General features: G+C 66.2%; 2 protein-coding genes across 4 annotated transcripts in view; both read right to left on the bottom strand.

The window, feature by feature from the left end:
* Positions 1 to 461: 461 nt before the first annotated feature.
* Positions 462 to 3,786, bottom strand: NKX6-3 (NK6 homeobox 3). Its single transcript, XM_090052698.1, has 3 exons — positions 2,527 to 3,786; positions 1,207 to 1,376; positions 462 to 1,083 (listed from the first exon to the last, which is right to left on the bottom strand). The coding sequence occupies exons 1-3, from the start codon at positions 2,906 to 2,908 to the stop codon at positions 847 to 849; spliced, it is 789 nt and encodes a 262-aa protein (XP_089908824.1). The 5' UTR covers positions 2,909 to 3,786; the 3' UTR covers positions 462 to 846.
* A 572-nt stretch (positions 3,787 to 4,358) lies between these two features.
* Positions 4,359 to 17,013, bottom strand: part of ANK1 (ankyrin 1) — a 50,945-nt gene continuing 38,290 nt past the window's right edge. For 2 of the 3 annotated variants that reach the window (XM_090056062.1, XM_090056063.1), the window contains 20 exons: positions 16,753 to 16,831; positions 16,466 to 16,563; positions 16,159 to 16,383; positions 15,776 to 15,930; positions 15,458 to 15,669; positions 15,152 to 15,356; positions 14,856 to 14,952; positions 14,508 to 14,736; positions 14,136 to 14,261; positions 13,929 to 14,048; positions 13,658 to 13,742; positions 13,289 to 13,363; positions 12,860 to 12,991; positions 12,315 to 12,461; positions 10,003 to 10,549; positions 9,326 to 9,614; positions 7,828 to 7,911; positions 7,486 to 7,653; positions 7,125 to 7,244; positions 4,359 to 6,417 (listed from right to left, as the gene is read on the bottom strand). In XM_090056062.1, the coding sequence (XP_089912188.1) occupies positions 7,146 to 7,244; positions 7,486 to 7,653; positions 7,828 to 7,911; positions 9,326 to 9,614; positions 10,003 to 10,549; positions 12,315 to 12,461; positions 12,860 to 12,991; positions 13,289 to 13,363; positions 13,658 to 13,742; positions 13,929 to 14,048; positions 14,136 to 14,261; positions 14,508 to 14,736; positions 14,856 to 14,952; positions 15,152 to 15,356; positions 15,458 to 15,669; positions 15,776 to 15,930; positions 16,159 to 16,383; positions 16,466 to 16,563; positions 16,753 to 16,831 (3,172 nt within the window). In that variant the 3' untranslated portion in view covers positions 4,359 to 6,417; positions 7,125 to 7,145. The other variant, XM_090056064.1, reaches the window with a different exon arrangement.

Genomic DNA, 17,013 nt, shown 5'->3' with positions numbered 1-17,013 from the left:
GGAAGCAGGGGTGCGTGACGCCTGCAGTGTGGCAGCTCCAGGGACAGAGGTCAGCGTCAGGTTAATGAGGAGCGAGGGAGGCAACGCCCCAGTGCAAACTCCAGGCACAGGCAAAAAAAGAAGGGGCCCCCCAACCCCGTGCGAGTACCCGTGTCGGGAGCTGCCAGCAGCATCGGAGCTGTGAGCTTCCCCACGGCAGTGCTACCTTCTGGGCCCTGCTTGGCTCTGACGTGCAATCTGCCGCCTCTTGGCCCAGCTGATTTTGGATCTTTGGAGCGGATTTTAACACCTCGCAGCAGCAGGATGTGGCTACCGTGGTCCGGCGCTGCCCGGGTCTGGGGCTGTATCGGGGCTAGCTGCACGGAGGAGTTATACGGGCAGGGGCCGGCCTGGCCTTGCCGGGGCGGGACCAGCAGTGACCTCTGGAGCCCTGCTCCTCCACCCTTCTCCTAGCGCCGGCAGCAAGCAGGGACCTCAGGAGCCATGCAGCCTGCTGCAGCAGAGCTGGCCCTGTGCCCCCTCCCTGGGCAGCGCCGGCCCTCCTGGCTGCAGCCCCCGCGGCGAGCTGCACCGCGCCCCACGGAAGCACCACCCGGACGCCTGGCTGGGACCTTTATTTCATCAATGCCAACGCTGGCTGCCCCGAGACATGCTGAGGCACGGCCCCCACCCCGTCGGTGCAGAGCCCCTGCCCCTGCACTTCTGGCTGCCGCACCCTGCAGCCGGGCTGGCCATCCGGCAACGCTGCACTGGCAGCCCAGCCCTGAGGACGTAGGCATGGGCTCTGCCTGCCACGCGCCCCCCCACCGCGGCAGCTTCTGGTCGAGGTGAGGGCTGGTGGCAGGCTCAGCCGCTGTGGGCACCCAGACCCAGCACTGAGAAGGCGGCACGGTGCTTGCGCAGCAGCAGGCGGATCTTCTCGTCGTCTGAGTCAGGGTCCAGCGGCTTGTTGTACTCATCGTCTTCGGGCTCAGAGGCACCGCGCTCCCCGCCGGCCGCCCGCTGTGGCTGCAGCTGCGATGACGACGACGGCTCCAGCGCGCTCTTCTTGCGCCACTTGGTGCGGCGGTTCTGGAACCACACCTGGCGTGGAGGGCACAGCATCAGGCCCCCGCGCCCGGCCCTGCCTGCACCCCCGGCCCCAGGCTACAGGGCACCAGGCCACGCACCCTGCCCCCAGGCACCCTGGCCAGGCCTGGCACTCACCTTCACCTGGGACTCGGTCATGCCAAGGGAGTAGGCCAGCCGCGCCCGCTCGGGCCCCGCCAGGTACTTGGTCTGCTCAAAGGTCTTCTCCAGGGCGAAGATCTGGTGGCCCGTGAAGGTGGGGCGCGTGTGCTTTTTCTTGTGGACGCTGTCTGTCAGGTGCGCGGGGGCTGCGGGGAGGGGGGCCTGAGCTCCGGGACTGGCCCTTGCCCCTCCCAGGCAGCCACCCTGCAGGGAGACGTGACCACAGCTCCCATATGCACCCCCCCAGCTCCCCGCTGCCCAGGCAGGGCTGCCCAGTGTAGACCCCTGCTGCCCACCCCCACCCCCGGAGGCTGCCCATGCTGCGGCTGCCCCAGAGAAGGCGCTGCAGCTCCCCTGTTTCCGGATTGCTCCCACAATGGCGGGGCACAGCCCTGCCCCCTCTTCCGCTGGGGCCCTGTGCAGCAGGGGGGCTCGGGCAGCCCAGGGCGACACTCCCTGCCCAGAGACGTGGTCCCTGCCTGCCACCAAGAGCTCCCAGCACCGCGCCGGGCGGCACCCGGAGACAGGGGCGCCTGCCTCGCTGCCCCTGAGGTCGGAGCTTGCCTGCTGGGGCTGTCCCCGCACCCTAGGAGCCCGGTGCTTGCCAGGAACCCGGTGGGGGGATGTGCAGCTGCTGCGGCACCCAAGCCCAGGTGGCCCCTGCGCTGGACCCCCATGCCCCCCTCAGGGCTGGCTGGGCCTGAGAGACGTAGGGAAGGTGTGGGGAGGGGGCTTAGGGCTCAGGACTAGGGGAGTCCTAGTGCTGGTTTGGGGCCGAGCCCACTGGTTCAGCATTGAAGACGCTTCCCCAGCCCGGGGACCCCAGCTGGTGGCTCCCTTGTGCCGTCCTGGGGCCAGCTGGGGTGTACGGGGCTGCTGGGGGTGGGAAGTGGGGCTGGGCTCCCACTCCTAGGAAAGCAGGGCTCCTCTGCAAGGTCCCCAGAGCCTCGCCCTCCCTCCCAGCGCAGCAGAGAGCCTGCGGCTGTCGTACGGTGGCTCCCCGCGTGCCCGCAGCAGCAGTGCAGGAATCGTCCCCTCAGTCCCAGGGGACCCGCCGTCATGGCTGGGGGGCAGGGCAGGAAGGTGCAGTCACTCCGCCTGGCCACTCTTCCCCTAGGGACCCGAGTCGTGCGGCTCCAAGCAGCGCCGGTGCCGTGCCGTGCTCCCCCGGGCAGGGTAAGCTGGAGGGTGGGGGGGAAAATGCCGTGCCAAACCTGGGCCCCCTCTTGCAGTGCCCTGGGCTTCTGCAGCTGCCCCCCGTTCCCCACCCCGCGCTGCCCTGCCCATGGTACTTACTGCTGCTGCACTGCCGGACGCCGCGCCAGTCTTGCCCGGTGTCTGCCCAGCAGCTCCGGCCCCGGGACGGGTACTCGGCCCCCGCCTTGGCGAAGGTCCCAGCCTGGGGGCCATAGTAGACACCCTGGGAGCCCAGTCCGTTAAATCCTCCCACATGTGGGTAGCCCGAGAGGAGGCTGCCGCTGGGCGCCGGCACCGGCCGGCTCAGGATGTCGGTGATGCCGTGGGGCGTGCCAGCCGCCAGCTGGGCGCCGAGGGCCGGGGGGCTGAGCTTGTAGAAGGAGTTCTGCACCGAGTACTGGCACACAGGCGCCTTCACCTCGGGGAAGGGGCCCAGCGAGGGGCCGTTCAGCAGGAAGGTGCCCTGCAGGTTGGAGTCCATGGCTCCACTCCCACTGCCGGCCAGCACCACGCCCAGACTGCCCTCAGCGCTGCAGCCCCACGCCGTGCCGCAGCACGCCCATCCCCAGCAGCCCGGAGCCTACAGGGCAGCCACGGTCCTGCCACGCCCTAGTGTGCCGCACGGGCGCCAGCCACTGCGAGTGAGCGCCGCCACGGCCAGGTGGCACACGCCTCCCCGGGGAGGATGGGCAGGCAGGAGCGGTGCAGCGCCAGGCGAGGTGCACGCATGCAATGGCGATGGTGGGGGTGGCGGCGTGGCTGGGGTCCCTGCACTGGAGCAGCTGCACCCCAGCCCCTGCCACCCAAGTTTAACTTCAGGCGAAGCAACATTTCTCTGATAAAGACGTGGTCCATTAGAATACCGGGCCCCCATTGGCCAGGCGGCCACGGCTCCCACGGCCATTGGCTGGGTGACAGGCCCGGTCCAGGATTGGCTCACCCTAGACAAATTGCAGTTTGAAAGACCGGCTGCACAGGCCCCATGGCTGCCGGCTCATTAGCTCCTGCCGGCCCAGCCTGGTGCCACCTGCGCTGTAGATGCTGGCCCCGGGCCTGGGCTGCTGCATGCAACGCTGGCCACACACGAAGCGCACGAGGCTGGGGTGCCGGATGGATACGGGCCTGGGCATGGGTGAGGCAATGGGCCAGGGGCTAGATGGTGCCTGGGCGCTCACCCCCTGGTATGCACCCCCTTGCCTGGGAAAAGAAGGGGCAGAGCCAACAGGCTGCATGTCACCTGCATGTCTGTGAGTGCACGTGCCCTGTGGGACATGCATGCACAGGAAGCGCACTTGTGTGCACATCAACGCAACGTGTCTATGCTTCCTCACCTCTGGCTTTTGTTTGTGCGTGTGTGTGTGTGCGTGCATGCATGCACACGTAGGGAGGGTCAGTTGCTGTGTGGGGTGGCCGTGGGGCAGGCCCGAGTCCTGTGTGTGGGGCAGCTGGCTGGCAGGTGTGCTTTTGCCCACACATGCCATGGTCTTGCAGATGTGACGGCTGCCGGATGCATGGGGGCTGCTCGCTGCGTGTCCACAGCAGGTCAGCTGTGTGTGCGTCTGGCCCCGCCGCAGCTGCCTGGTGGGACTGACCCCTGGTACGTGGGGCAGTGACTGGACAAAGCCTGCTTGCAGCTGGGGCCGCCCCTGGCCAGGAGAGGCTGCTCGCAGCTCCTGGGCTGCAGCCCCCGCAGCATCTGCGGTGCTGGACAGCGCTTGCCCCAGGGACTGCGGGGGATAGAGCGAACAGGAGCTGGCTGCACCAGGCCCACATGCACATGCACGGACACCCGGCTGGACACTGTGTGATAACAAAGGGCTGCAGGTAAGAAGCCATTTCCCTAGCTGGGGAAGAGGCTGCCGTGGTCACATGGGGACCTGGGCCTTGGCCGGACACAGGGCAGTCAACAGTCACCTCCCAATCCTGGCCCGTCACCTGCTTCCAGCTCCCCCGCTGGCCCCAAGCCCCAGGGTCCCTTAGTGTCTGCAGTCCTCCCTCCTGCCACAGCACATGTGCAGCCAGGGCGCAGGATGGGCTCCCACTCGGTCCCTGCTGCCCCCGCCCTGGGGGCTGGATGTGTCCTGGAGTCTCCCCCCTGCCCACCCACCCTGTGCACAGAGAAGCAGAGAGGAGGCGGAGCGGTGTTGTTTCTTTATTAAGTCATAGTCGGTAGCTGGTGTACAGGGAATGGTCTATACATCGGGGCTGCGCCGGGGACGGGGTCCCCGAGGCTCGTTCCCATAACAATAAAAAAGGAAGTCAACAGAACTGTAAAATGTCTAAAAAGCGTCTAGCGCGCGGGCGGTGGCGGCATGCCCTAGGCGTCAGGCCAGCGCGGCCCCTGCGGCCCTGCCAGCGATGCGAGCGGCGAGCACATGCCCTATGAGCACGCGAGGCCGAAGCGCGGGACCCACACTACACTACGGGGCTGCCAGCGGCCTTGGCGGCGTGGGGCAACTATACTGCAGAAAGAGGGGAGGGATGGACGTACTGTGCCCCGGCCGTACACGCAGCGCTCCCCAAGGCCAAGCCTTGCCCACTCGCTTCCCTGCACTGACACCTCTGCTGGCAGCAGAGGCAGGGGGTTCCCTGCCTGCTGCCTCACAGTCCATGTCGGCAACAGTGTGTGGGCTGCGTGTGGCTGCCAGGGCCACATCAGCCCCCAGGAAGAAGCAGAGCAGGAGATCCCTGCAGGCACCTCTGCTGTGCCCGGAGCCTGGGGGTGGGTGAAGGACATGGGGGCAGGGAAGGTAGCAGCCACTGCCCCTGCCTGTGACCTGCCAGCGGGGGTCATGTATCACAGCAGACTCCATCTACCAAATGCCTTAAAATAGCCCAGGTCTCTGCATCTGGCCCAGCTCCTGCCAGGTTGGATACAGACATGGACAGCTGGGCTGGGGCCAGGATGGGGCAGTGGCTTTACTGTCCTATGGGGATATGCAGGGGCAGGTCCCTGGGCAATGCTGCTGTGCCGGGGCACGGGGCTTGGTCCTGCAAGGGTCAGCGTTTGCTGGGCTGTGCTAGTGTGGCCGCCCGCCTGTGGAGGCCGACGGGGGCCGGCGCAGAGGGGAGGGCTGCAGCACCATGACCCCTCCTGTCTCTGTGAGATGACATTGTGCGGGGTGGGTTGGCACCACCCATGGTGGGGGCTGATGAAGGTGGGAGGCAGCCAGCACCCCTGCCCCTGTGTGGGTGGCAGGAAGTGAGCAGGCACACATGGGCAGCGGGCCTGTGCCTGGCCACTCCTGCAGGGCCCCGTGGGCTGGAGCTGTGGGCTCACAAGCCGCCCTGCCCTGCCACTGGCCGAGGGCCGAGCTGTCGGTGCTCCATACGCATGGCGGGAGCATCCCGGGTTTGCATAGTATTTATTGTTCATATACACAAGGCTGAGTACTGTACAGTTAACACTTTCAACACAAGCAGCGGGCTCGGCCCTTGGCCCAGTGCCCTCCCCTTACTCGGGGGCTCGCCCACCTACCCACACTGGGCAGCTGCTGCAGCCTGGCCCTTTCTGCCTGCCCCTGCCGGCATGGGGCCTGCTCCCCACGCCCACAGCACTCACGGGGAGGGGCGAGATGGCGAGGCTGGCGTGGAGGCCAGGGAGACGAGTCGGGGCTGCCTGGCCGTGGGCAGCTCCGTGTACCTGCAGACACTCCACGGGGCTTGGCCGTGGCGCCGTCTCCACCCTGCCCACGGTACCTGCCACCGGCCTGGCCCACACCTCCCCAGTGGGGCCGGGAGGCCCCAGGACCGGTCTCCTGGATTCCTGGCCGTGCAGGGCCCCCAGTCGGTAGTACGTACTGTAGCTCATGCGTCTGCATCAGTCAATCATGCGAATAGGACGGTAAGTAAGTCTCGTACAGAAATCATGCCGGTAGCCTATAGAAACACGTACGGCCGGCCCCGCTCCCGCCGGCGCTCGGCTCTTGCCTCTCCTTGTGGGGGTCAGGACGCGTGTGCAGATCAGTGGGTTGGTGTTGAGGTGAGGTCCTGAGGAGGGAGGGAGCAGGGAGGGGGTTACTGGGGGCCAGGGCAGGGTGGTGCTCGCGGGCAGCTGGCCAAGCCACCTGCTGGGCCCCCGCAGCACCACAGGTCCTGTGCCACGGGGCACAGACTGCTTGGGCCCAGGCAGCAGGGGCTGCGCCACACTGGCACACAGAGTGACATGGACATATGCATGGACACACCAGCCTGCCATGGAGGCTGGAGGGGCAGCTGTCCCCCACAGTGGATGCCCTGTTCCCAGCTGCCCCGCGCAGGCACCCCTGGGGACTGTGCTGGAGCCAGATGGCACGTGGGCACATCCCTGCCTGTGCACAGGCATGCATCGGTCTGCTACGGCTGTGCTGCTGTAGGAGCTGCTCCCACAGGAGGCCTGGGCCATCCTCTCAGGAAGGTGGGTCTGCGCTGTGGGCGAGCCAGCCTCCAGGCTGCCCTCTGGTGCCCAGAGCCCACTGGGATGCTCCAGGAAGGCTGTGTCCGGCCTGGGCGGGCACTAGTTTTGGCATAGGGTGTGCAGCACACACAGCACCCCTTTCTGGCAGCACCAGGCAGGCGCTCAGCAGGCCAGTGCATGTGCCACAACGGCATGGCCATGGTCTTTGTCCCTCCAGAGTGCCATGGCCAAGGTCATCCCAAGGGGCCCCGTGCCGGGCTGCAGTAGGCACGGGGCCAGGCAAGCATGCTGGTGGCATTACCTCGACAGAGGCCACTCGGGGTCACTGCTTCCCCCGCTTCAGGCTGGCGCGTTTCACTATGTGAGCCCCCATCCTGCCCCCGATGAGCTCCGCATTCGGGCTGCGCCCACGCACCTCCTCCTGGCACCGCAGCAGAGACAGGAAGCAGCACGCCCAAGGACAGACAGAGAGAGAGGGACAGATGGACAGAGAGGACAGGAGAGGGAAAGGAGAGTCAGAAGGCAGAAGGTGCTGAGCCTGAGCTGGGAGCGGGTGTGCAGGGGAGAGGAGGGGAGAGGAGAGGAGAGGAGAGAAGAGGGGAGGAGCATCGTGGGTGGAAGCAGAGGCAGAGACAGGGGCAGGGGCAGGGGCCGAGCGGTACCTGGCTGCCCAGGCTGTCGTGCTGCAGCAGGCCATACTTCATGAAGTGTTCAGCCTCAGCCTCCAGCTCCTGGGCCTCCTGCAGGGAGCCCTCCAGGATCACCTCCTCGCGCGCTCGCTCATCATCCTCCTCATCTAGGCCCAGCCGCCGCACCACCTTCCGGATGATCTGCGCAGAGTGCCGGGTCACCACGGCCAGCCTGTCCCACCCTGCTTGCTCACAGCGTGCCCAGGGCATGCCTGCCTCTACCCCGGGCTCCCCTGCAGGCCCGTGGCAGCCCCCAGAGCAGAGGGGAGCCCAGAGGATCCCCCAACTAACTGCCCCAGGGTTGCCCCCACTCACCTTCTTGGTGACGATGTTGCCCTGCTCGTCAGTGAACTGCTCCTCGGTCACCTGCTCCCCGGGGATGTCCTGCACTTCGTTGCCCTGTGGGCAGAGCAGAGTGAGGCAGGATGAGGACCCCCGCGGCCCAGGACACTGTTACATGTGGCCTGGGAAAGCACCAGCCCCTGTGGGGCAGCAAAGACGACCTGCTCCCCTTCCCCCCGCCCCCCGCATCAGCACGGCGCCTCCTGGAGCAGCCCTGGCTGCTGTGCAGGGGTGGGGGTTGGGAGGGCCGTTGCTGCGCTCTGTGAGCACAGGGAACGGAGCGGGGCAGCGGCACGGGGCCAGGACAGCTGGATGGGGGCCTCGGCGGGCCATGGACAGCCCTGTTACCTTCACAATGACGCGGCGGCGGACCACCCTGGTGGAGACAGACTCCTCGTCATCCGCCAGCCCCTCGCTCTCGCCCAGCTCCTTGTCCAGCTCATGGTGGACACGCTTGAGCAGGAAGCGCACGGAGCCCCGGACGATGTGCAGCACGTTCTGGCAGCTCACCAGGAAGAAGCCCAGCAGCACCAGGGTGATCAGCAGCTGGGTCACGAAGGCCAGCATTCTGCCACTGTGCCCGCGCCCACGCCCTGCGCCCACGGGTGTCCCAGCCCGCAGCAGCCCTGAGCGCTGCCTGCTCTGCCGGCTACCCCGTTCTGCACAGGGGCCGTGTCAGGCTGCAGTAATTTTAGCTGCCGCATACCAGCTGGCTGCAGCCACTGGCTGGGGCGGGCAGGTGGGCTTGTCCTTTGCATTCTCAGCTCCTGTCAAAGTCATCTGGTCTGGAGGGGAACCCACGGGGCCTGAAGCACAGGGCAGCCCCTGGCCCCAAGCTCAGCAGGGGGGGCTGGGGCTGGGCCCCCGGTCCCCAGATGTCTGCCTGCAATGCTCTGCAGCCCATTGAGAGGTGCCCCCAGCAAGCCGCCCACGTGGCTCCTGAGTCTGGGGCTGTGCTAGCAGGGCCCAGCCAGGAGCCCAGGGGCTGCGCACATGGAGGGGCACAGCTTGAGGGGGCTGCCTTCTCTGCCTGCCGTGCTGCCCCCACCCCCTGCCACCCCTCGCTGCCTGGCACAGCTGGCTCTGCCTGGCCCTGACCGGGTGCCCAGTGCCAGACCCCCACTGCTGGCTAGGTCTATTTCTGGCCGTGGCAGGCTGGCGCGGGGCGGGAGCCCCGGGAGATACCTGATTAGGAAGCGTGCAGGGTGGCTGCTGGTTATAAATGGAGAGCGGAGGCAGCAGCTTGGTGCTAAATAAAACCCTGGGCCTGGCTCAGTCGTGCTATTCTGGGCCATGCCCTGCAGAAGCCATGCGGGGGATGCCGGCATCCGGCAGGGTGGGTTGATGCTGAGGCAGCTGGGCCCCTCCTGAGCTGGGGGCAGTATCTAGCCTGGCTGCAGAGCTTCTGCCAGGCCCCAGGGCAATGTGGTGCCAGCGCCTGGGGACAGCTCTTCCCGCTGCCACCCCTTACCCTTGTCTGCCCGAAGAAGCTGCTGTCTGCCTCCTCCAGCCATGAGCTGAAGGTCTGGCTGTGCAAGGGCGGTGGCCGGGAGTCGCTCTCCTCCCCGGAGTCGATCCGCATCCGCTCAGCAGGCGGCATCAGGACCGTGCCCTGGTCCTGGCTCCAGGCCCCAGCAGCAGAGCCAGACCCCATCACATTCAGCAGGCAGGCGCTCCGGGCCACCCCCTCCTGCCAGGAGCCCTCGGGCAAGTCCTGTAGGCAGGAGACAAAGGAGCCCTCTGCATTCCAGTCCCGCAGCCTGGGCACCAGCCAGAGGGATAGGGGGGAGAGACAGACAGACAGACAGACAGACAGACAGACAGAGAGACAAAGAGAGGCGGTCAGCTTCTCCACCGAGACCACCCACGCGGCACATGGCTCCTGCCCGTGCCCATGCGCCCCAGCGCCAGGCGCAGCGCCGTCCCCCTGACCCCCGTGGGACGAGCTGCTGTCACAGCCAGAGTCCCAGTCTGCTGGTGGGCTCCACGCCAGCCCCGCCCAGCACTCGTGCAGTGGATGAGAAATGGGCATCGCCAGGAGCTGGCAGGCAGCTGGGCTGCACAGCCATGCCCTTCATCACCCTGTCCCCGACGCAGGGTCTCGGTGCCCCTGCCTTGGCTGCCTGCCTGGCTTTTGGGCTGTGGTACCTGTCCACGCTCCTCTCGATGACACGGCTCACACTGGGCGACTCGGTGATCCGGGCCTGCACCCGCTGCTGGCCTGAAACAACATAGTCTTCACTCTCTGTGGCCTGTGGCCCTGCTGAGCATGCCCCGTCAGGCCTCCTCGCCTCCGACCTCTGCCCCTCCTCTTGCTCCAGCAGGTCAATGCGGCCATTCATGGCATCTGAGTCCACTGTGTCATCCTCCACCAGGTCCATGGAGCCCAGGTGGTCGGGGCCAGGCATGTCCTCCGGGGGCTGCCCCGTGAGGCGGCCATCGCTCGTGGCGTCCGAGTCCTCGGCCTTGCTGCACTCCAGCGAGGAGTCCTCGGCCGTGACCAGCGAGGGCGTGAGCCCTGAGGACCACACCTGCATCTCGGACATCTCCAGGAGCCCATCCGGCTCGGTGGCGGCCATGGGGATGGCGTCCAGGATGGCCACCTCATTCCAGTACTGGTCGGCACGCAGAGGGGACGGCAGCGCGTAATGCAGGGAGGCGGGCGAGAGCAGCTCGTCCGGCAGCGAAGCGTAACCTGCAGGGGCAGACAGAGGCGACATCTCTGGCAGCCGTTCCGCACAGACAAGCGTGGCGGGGCAGGGGTGTGGCAGGCAGCGCATGCTGAGGGAACAAGGCTGCAACTGGGCAGATAGGCCCTGGGTGAGTTGGCAGGGGCAAAGCAGACGAGTCCCTTGTGGTGCTGCCCTACCCTGCTCCCTTGCCTGGCTGGGGTGCCTTGCGGGTGGCCTGACGGAAGCAGGGCTGTACCCCGGGGCCTGCACTCCTGCCAGGGCGTGCAGGGGGCAGGTGGGAGCAGGCACCAGCTAGGTGCCCTGAAGTCCTCGGATGTGCATCCGAGACTGCGCGCCGCAGCACTGGGCAGGTCCCTGGGCGGCTCTGCTTGCATTTGCCTCTCCTCCCCTCATTTTTGAGCCCCACTTGTGCCCCTGCCCTTGTCCCTGCTCTGCACAGCTGTGTGTGCTGTCTGGCTGTGGTCCTGTCCAGATGTGCAAGTGGGGAGGCCAGGCCCTGGGGCCCTGAGGCCAATGGCTGCCCAGCTCCAGCCTCTCCTGCTATGCCTAGCTGGGAAGGGACGTGGGGAAGCTGCAGGGCCCAGGCAGACTATGCACTTTGCCTCCAGGTGTAGGCACAGCGTCCTGCCTACTTGTTCCCAGGGCAGGGACAGCATCGCTCTCTGTCTGCTTTGGCCCAGGTGTGGGTTAGCCCCTGCAGGCTCCCAGGCTGCTGAGTCCCCAGCCTGGGATCCCCATCTGGCTCCCTGCTCACTGGCACTCTGGCAGGTAGCCATCCTCTCCTCTCCCAGCTCCGTGCCACCCTCACGGGTGAGGGGGCAGCTGGTGCCAGCACCAGCACCTGCCTGAGGATGCCTGGGACCGCTACTGCTGGCTCAGAGGGCCAGCGAGGGGTGATGGCTATTAAATCCAGCTGGGTTCAGAGCGGGTGCATAGGCTGGGGGGGATCTTCCTCTAGCAGCAAAAGGGTGCAGGGAGGCTGTGGCGCAGCTGGCAGCAGCAGGGCCATGCAGGGAAGGTGGAGGCAGCAGTCCAGGCAGGGCTGGCAGCGAGCGTGCAGGGCCATGCACAGACACACGCAGCTGCGAGCAGGGCGCGAGTCCCTTGGTGACAGGCAGCATCTCCGGCAGGGCTCGGCCCAGGTGGAGACAGTGGAGATAGGCAGAGGAGGATGAGAGCAAGAGGTCAGGATGAGGCCAGAGGAGGAAGGCGACGGGCAGCGATGGCAGGGGCGTGCCTTGCCTGAGAGCGCCGACGGCGTGTTTGAGAGAACACAGAACGGAGGGGAGAGAGCGTTCGGCAGGCAGCGTCCACAGCCACCCGGCGGCTGGGACGTCAGGCCTCAGCACCGGCTGCAGCATCAGCCCAGAACTGGCGCCTTGCTCTGTCGCAGACGCCTGGGTCATGCCCGGTCCCCTGCCCTCATTGCCAGGGCCAAACCCAGGCACCTGCTGGTGCAGACAGTGACTGGAGCCAGGCTGCACAGAAGGTGTAGTCACGTGTGCCTGGCCAAGGCAGTGACCAGCCAGGATCAGGGGCGTGTGGGTCTGGCCCCACAGGGAGCCGCAGTCGCCGTCTGTGGCCAGCCGCTGCTGGGCTCCGACTCCCATCCCAGACCCCACACGCCAGGCTGAGGCCTCTGAGTCCTTGCGCTGGGGAGCCCCGGTCCGTCCCTGGCAGGAGCAGAGCTGCCTGGCCAGCTGTGGGCTGTGGTGCAAGTGGGTGGCTCTGCCAGGCCCCACGGCCTGCCCAGGCCCAGGGACTCACCATTCATCTGGCAGGGCGAGAGGGAATAGTCCCTGTCGGTGTAGCGCCGGTCACACTTCAGGCCACGGCTATGCCACCCGGAGCCCTCCAGCATGCTGACAATCTCACTGCGGTCGATGTTCCTCAGGGCCGTGTACAGGCTCTCCACTGTGCAGGGGGAGCTGATGTCAGAGCAGGGAATGGGGACAAGCCCTCTGGGCACCCTGGGTGGGTGCCGATGGCCCCACAGCAGCACAGTCTACTCCCCAGCCACGTATGAGCCCACAATGGCAGTGACACACCACGCTATGACTACAGGACAGCTCCTTGTGCACCATAGCTAGGCGACTCAGCCAAGCCACCCCACCCATGCACACATGTGCCTGTGGAGCATGGCTGTGCAAGTGTGCAGGGTGCCTCATATCCCCATTCAGCTAAGTGCAGAGATGCCTCCCTATCTCAAGGCATGGGATGTGCCCATGGTCTCTTTCCAGGGAGCAGCTTGAGGGCCCAACCCCAGCAGTCTAGGGCAGTCAACACAGCAGGGGCTGCCAAGTAACACTCACCCTTGGCATTCTTGCCCTCACGATTTGCCCACAGGTTAAGCAGGGCTGCGCTCTGCTCCAGCAGCGAGTTGGGGTTCTCCACCCGGATCCGGTTGATGTCTTCCACCCCGAACTGCAGCTCCCGTGCCAACTCTGTGAGACGCACAGCACAGGATAGGCATTACACTGTGTACATGGCCAGGCCTCTCCCAGCCCCACATGCCCACCAGGGGTAGCATCAACACCAGAGATGCCCTATGCATGCTGTCCCCGTGATGCACAGACAACAGGCTGAAGCCATTGCCAGGTGCAGCAGCTCAGTGCTGGAGACCCGGGGTGGGTGGAGTTGGCTGGGCACTGGGCTGCCCCCTGCTCAAGGCTGGCTCTGGAGATACAGGCATCTCAGGAGCCCTGCAACATGGAGGCCTTGTGCCCTGGGACCGGACTGACCTGCCCAGCTGAGGCCAAGGTGCTCAGAGATGATGGCCATCTTCAGGTCTGCCTTGTCCATGCCACTCAGAGAGCCTGAGGGAGAAGAGGGAATCACAGCGCTGCCTGCCCCATCCCCTCTGCTGCTGTTTGCACTGGCACATGGCCCTAGGCATCAGCTCGAGACAGGCGTGCCAGGGACGTGCTTGGCCCCAGCTCAGCCTCTAGGCAAGGTGACAGGTGCAGCAGCAGGGCCGCCAGGGGCCCGGGGCACCACCAAGGAAGAGAAGTGACTGGGGCCCCGGGCAAGGGACTGGAGCAGGTGCCTCCCTGTGCTTCCCCCTCCCTGCCTGTGGGGCAAAGTGGCTGGACAGGGCCAGCAGCACATACCCAGACTGCTCTCGCTGAGGATGCTGTATCTCTCCCGCAGGGCCAGTGGCGTCAGCGTCCTCCTCCGCTCCTCGCTGCCTGTCCCCTGCAGAAGCAGAAGGGGCCACGGATCACACAGGGCTTGGACGATGACCAGCCCCCACCTGTTCCAGTGGGGCCAAAGTCCCTGCCCCAGCCATGGACACAGCTGGCAAGTGCCTGGCCCAGGGAGGGCGAGGGTGTGGGAAGTCGAAGCACGGCACTGAGTGCTGGGACAGGGCTGGGCGCTTACCTTGGTGCAGGGTGGCATGGTGATGTTGAGGTGGCAGAGCGTGTGCTGCAGGTCTTCATACTTCATGGCCTTGCGCAGGAACGAGAGCGAGCCGCTTGCCTCCCGGCTGCTGTCCCGCACCTGCACGACGGGACACGGTTGGTCAGACCGGGGAGCAGGAGGACACCCACCCCCACCCCACCCTCCATGGCCAAAGTCGCCTCTCACCTTGACAGGCAGGGCCAGCCGGTTCTCCCGGAAGGACTGGAAGAGGAAGCTGCGCTGCTGCGTCGCCTTCTTGACTGGCACCAGGTTCCCCGAGAGCTCGGCGTGCAGGGGCATCCCCTCCAACACCTGCGACAGAGCGCAGGCTCAGACCCACTGCCACCGTAGGCTGGCTGGCCTGAGCTGCCCCACCCAGGCCTGGACACTGTCCCCCTGTGCTGTCACCAGGGCCCCGTCATCCACACGCCGGGAAGCAATCCCTACCCAAGCACTGGGGGCTGCAGGCTCCACACAGCCATCAGCAGCACATCCCACTGGCCCCAGGGCCACCTCCCCAACCCGACCACGAGGGGAAGGGTCTGGGCTGGGTGCTACCTCAATGTCACGGCTCCGGGCCACCTCAGTGAAATTCTCGTGCTGCTCCAGCGTTTTGTCCACCTTGTCATCCGTCATGCAGTAGCAGCGCAGCCGGCCCTCGCGGGCATCATTCATCTTGGCGAACACCACGAACTTGGCCATATAGGGCACAGCTGCCAGCTCCTTGTACAGCAGCGTGGCAAAGTGCACCGCCTCGGCTGTCCGCGGGCAGTCTGCCAGCCAGAACCTGTGGCAGGGGCCACATCAGCACGGACTAACCAGGCCCTCTCCTCCCCAGGCCCCCAGGGCTGACACGGTCCACTCATGGCAAGACGGGTCCAGGTACACGCACACGCAGCATCTCACCTGGCTGAGACGTTGGTGGTGAAGTTGGCACACTCATTGGTGTAGACCAGCTTGGTGGTGCCCGTAATGTCCTCCCACTGTGCCTGCGCTGTTCCTCCTGCAACAGCACCATAGGGGTTGGTGCCTGCCCAGAGCCCAGCCTCAGCCTCTCTGTCCCCTTGCCCCTGGGAGCCGCCCTGGTCACAAATGCCCTGAGGCCCTGCCCCGAGAACCCCTGTCCGCACAGACCCACCCCAGGGTGCTGGTGACGCTGACTCATGCCCTGGCCTGAAACCCAGTGAAGGTACAGCGCTCACCGATGACGCTGCAGAGCAGGCGCAAGCTGGTGGTGTCGCCCTCGCCGCTGTCCCGGGGGCTGTCCTTCCAGGATGGTGGTAGTGGGATGCGCAGGCCAATAGGCCGGTGGAACTTCCTGCGCCGCGGTTCCACTGTCACGATGGGGCTGAAGGTCGCTTGGTTCCCCAGCAGCTTGGTCACCAGCTCATCTGGCACCGGCTGCGCCTGTGTGGTGGGACACAGAAGAGTGGAGGTCTGCACTGGCCTGCGCTCGCCTCTGTCCCAGCCCGTCCGTCTGTGCATCATCCCTAGCGGGGGCCTGGTACCTGCAAGGCCAGCTTAACCTTCTTGGTGACAGCGGTCTCAGGGAAGGTGGCCTGCACCATGGGCACCAGCGTGCTTCGCAGGCTGCCGCCCTCGGAGCCAATCAGGTCATAGTCCTGGCAGACGCGGGACATGACCACAAAGTAGAGAGGGAAATCCGTGGTGATGATGCGGCAGATCCGCTTCTTCTCCAGCTCTTCCCGGCTGTCCAGCTCTGCAAGGCAGCGCCACACTCAGGCCATGGCCCACCATGTCATGGCCCAGCTGGCCACACGCCAGCCATGCCCCTGCCCCCCGCGTCACCCTGGGGCCCAGCTTACCCTCATCCATGCCGCTGAGCACCTGCTCCAGGTAGCGCTCATCGTAGCGGTTGCGATGCTCCTTCCACACAGAGCCGTTCTCGCTGCGCATCACAACCAGCTCCCGGTCACCCCGCCCGTAGGAGGCGAAGTGTGGGATCTCCACGATCACAGGGCTGCAGTGGGATGTGAGCATGAGAGGGGCTTGGGGGATGTAGTCCCAGGGGTGCCAATGCTGTCACAAGGGCGCAGGGCAGGGGCAGTGCACGGCCTGGGGTTAAGCGCCATAAGGCATCCAGATCCCGATACCTCGTGTCCTGAATCCTATCCCCAGCAGTCCCCAGGCTCCAGCTTTGTACACGGCATTGGCAGAGACTCTGGGGAGCAGCTGGGCTATGGCTCACCTGAGGAACTGGGCACCAGCAGGGCCCAGGGCGATGATCCTGCTAGCCAGACCCTCCTCTTCGGCCAGGGGAGGTGGCGTTGTCAGCTTCTGGGGCTTGACCAGGCGGCAGGTGATGCGGGTGGGGGCGGCGCAGGTGCGCGGGGGGACAATCACCCGCAGCCCATTGTGCCGGCTGCCCCGCATGGACCCGCCTCGGGCATCCACCATGAAGCTCACCAGGAACCTGCAGCGACAGACAGACGCTAGTGTCATGCAGGGGCAGGCCCACGCACAGGAGCAAGTGTGGGCACAAGCCGTTCACTCACCCTGTGTGCACGGGGCTGGCCACTGGGCTGATGTTGTCTGAGGTCTCCGTGGCCGGACTGCTGGGGATAAGCGAATCCTCATCAAACTCCTTGGACGGCTGCGGGAGGGGAGGGCAGTGAGGCACAGTCTGGGGAGCCTGCAGAGGCACTAGGGACAGTGCGGCTGCCCTGGCCCACGAAACCCCTGGGGGGAGCACCGCAGGCCCCAGCGGCTGCGCAGCATGGTCGCCTTGGCTGGGTTGCCTGCTCCCTGCCATGTGGCTGGCTACCGCCATGGGGGCTCCTACCTGCTCAGGCTCCTCTGGCTTGATCACCACCGTCTCAGGCGTGACACAGGGGATCCGCGGGATGGCGGGGGACTCCACCCTGTGAGGGCAATGCAGACTATCACAAGCAACTCTCGTGCAATGCCAGCTGAGAGCTGTTTCTCCGTCAGGGCCCTGTGGGCAGGTCCCCGACAAAGGAGGAGCCCAGTACAGACTCAAGGCCTCACTTGGCATCCACGCGCACACTCTCAGCACCCTCCCGGCACCTTCCTGGCACACCCG

The sequence above is a fragment of the Crocodylus siamensis genome, chromosome 6 (assembly GCF_052110815.1).
Source record: "Crocodylus siamensis isolate JL-2025a chromosome 6, ASM5211081v1, whole genome shotgun sequence".
Classification (NCBI taxonomy): Eukaryota; Metazoa; Chordata; order Crocodylia; family Crocodylidae; genus Crocodylus; species Crocodylus siamensis.
The sequence above is the reverse complement of the archived record's forward strand: the minus strand, read 5'-3'. Positions and strand labels throughout refer to the sequence as shown.

Excerpts from the sequence above, each read along its gene's own strand:
- NKX6-3 (XM_090052698.1), bottom strand. The coding sequence starts at position 2,908 with ATGGACTCCAACCTGCAGGGCACCTTCCTGCTGAACGGCCCCTCGCTG. Across the intron at positions 1,377-2,526 it reads CGTCCGGCAGTGCAGCAGCA|CCCCCGCGCACCTGACAGAC; the intron begins GTAAGTACCATG and ends CCCTCCCCGCAG. Across the intron at positions 1,084-1,206 it reads TGACCGAGTCCCAGGTGAAG|GTGTGGTTCCAGAACCGCCG; the intron begins GTGAGTGCCAGG and ends CCTCCACGCCAG.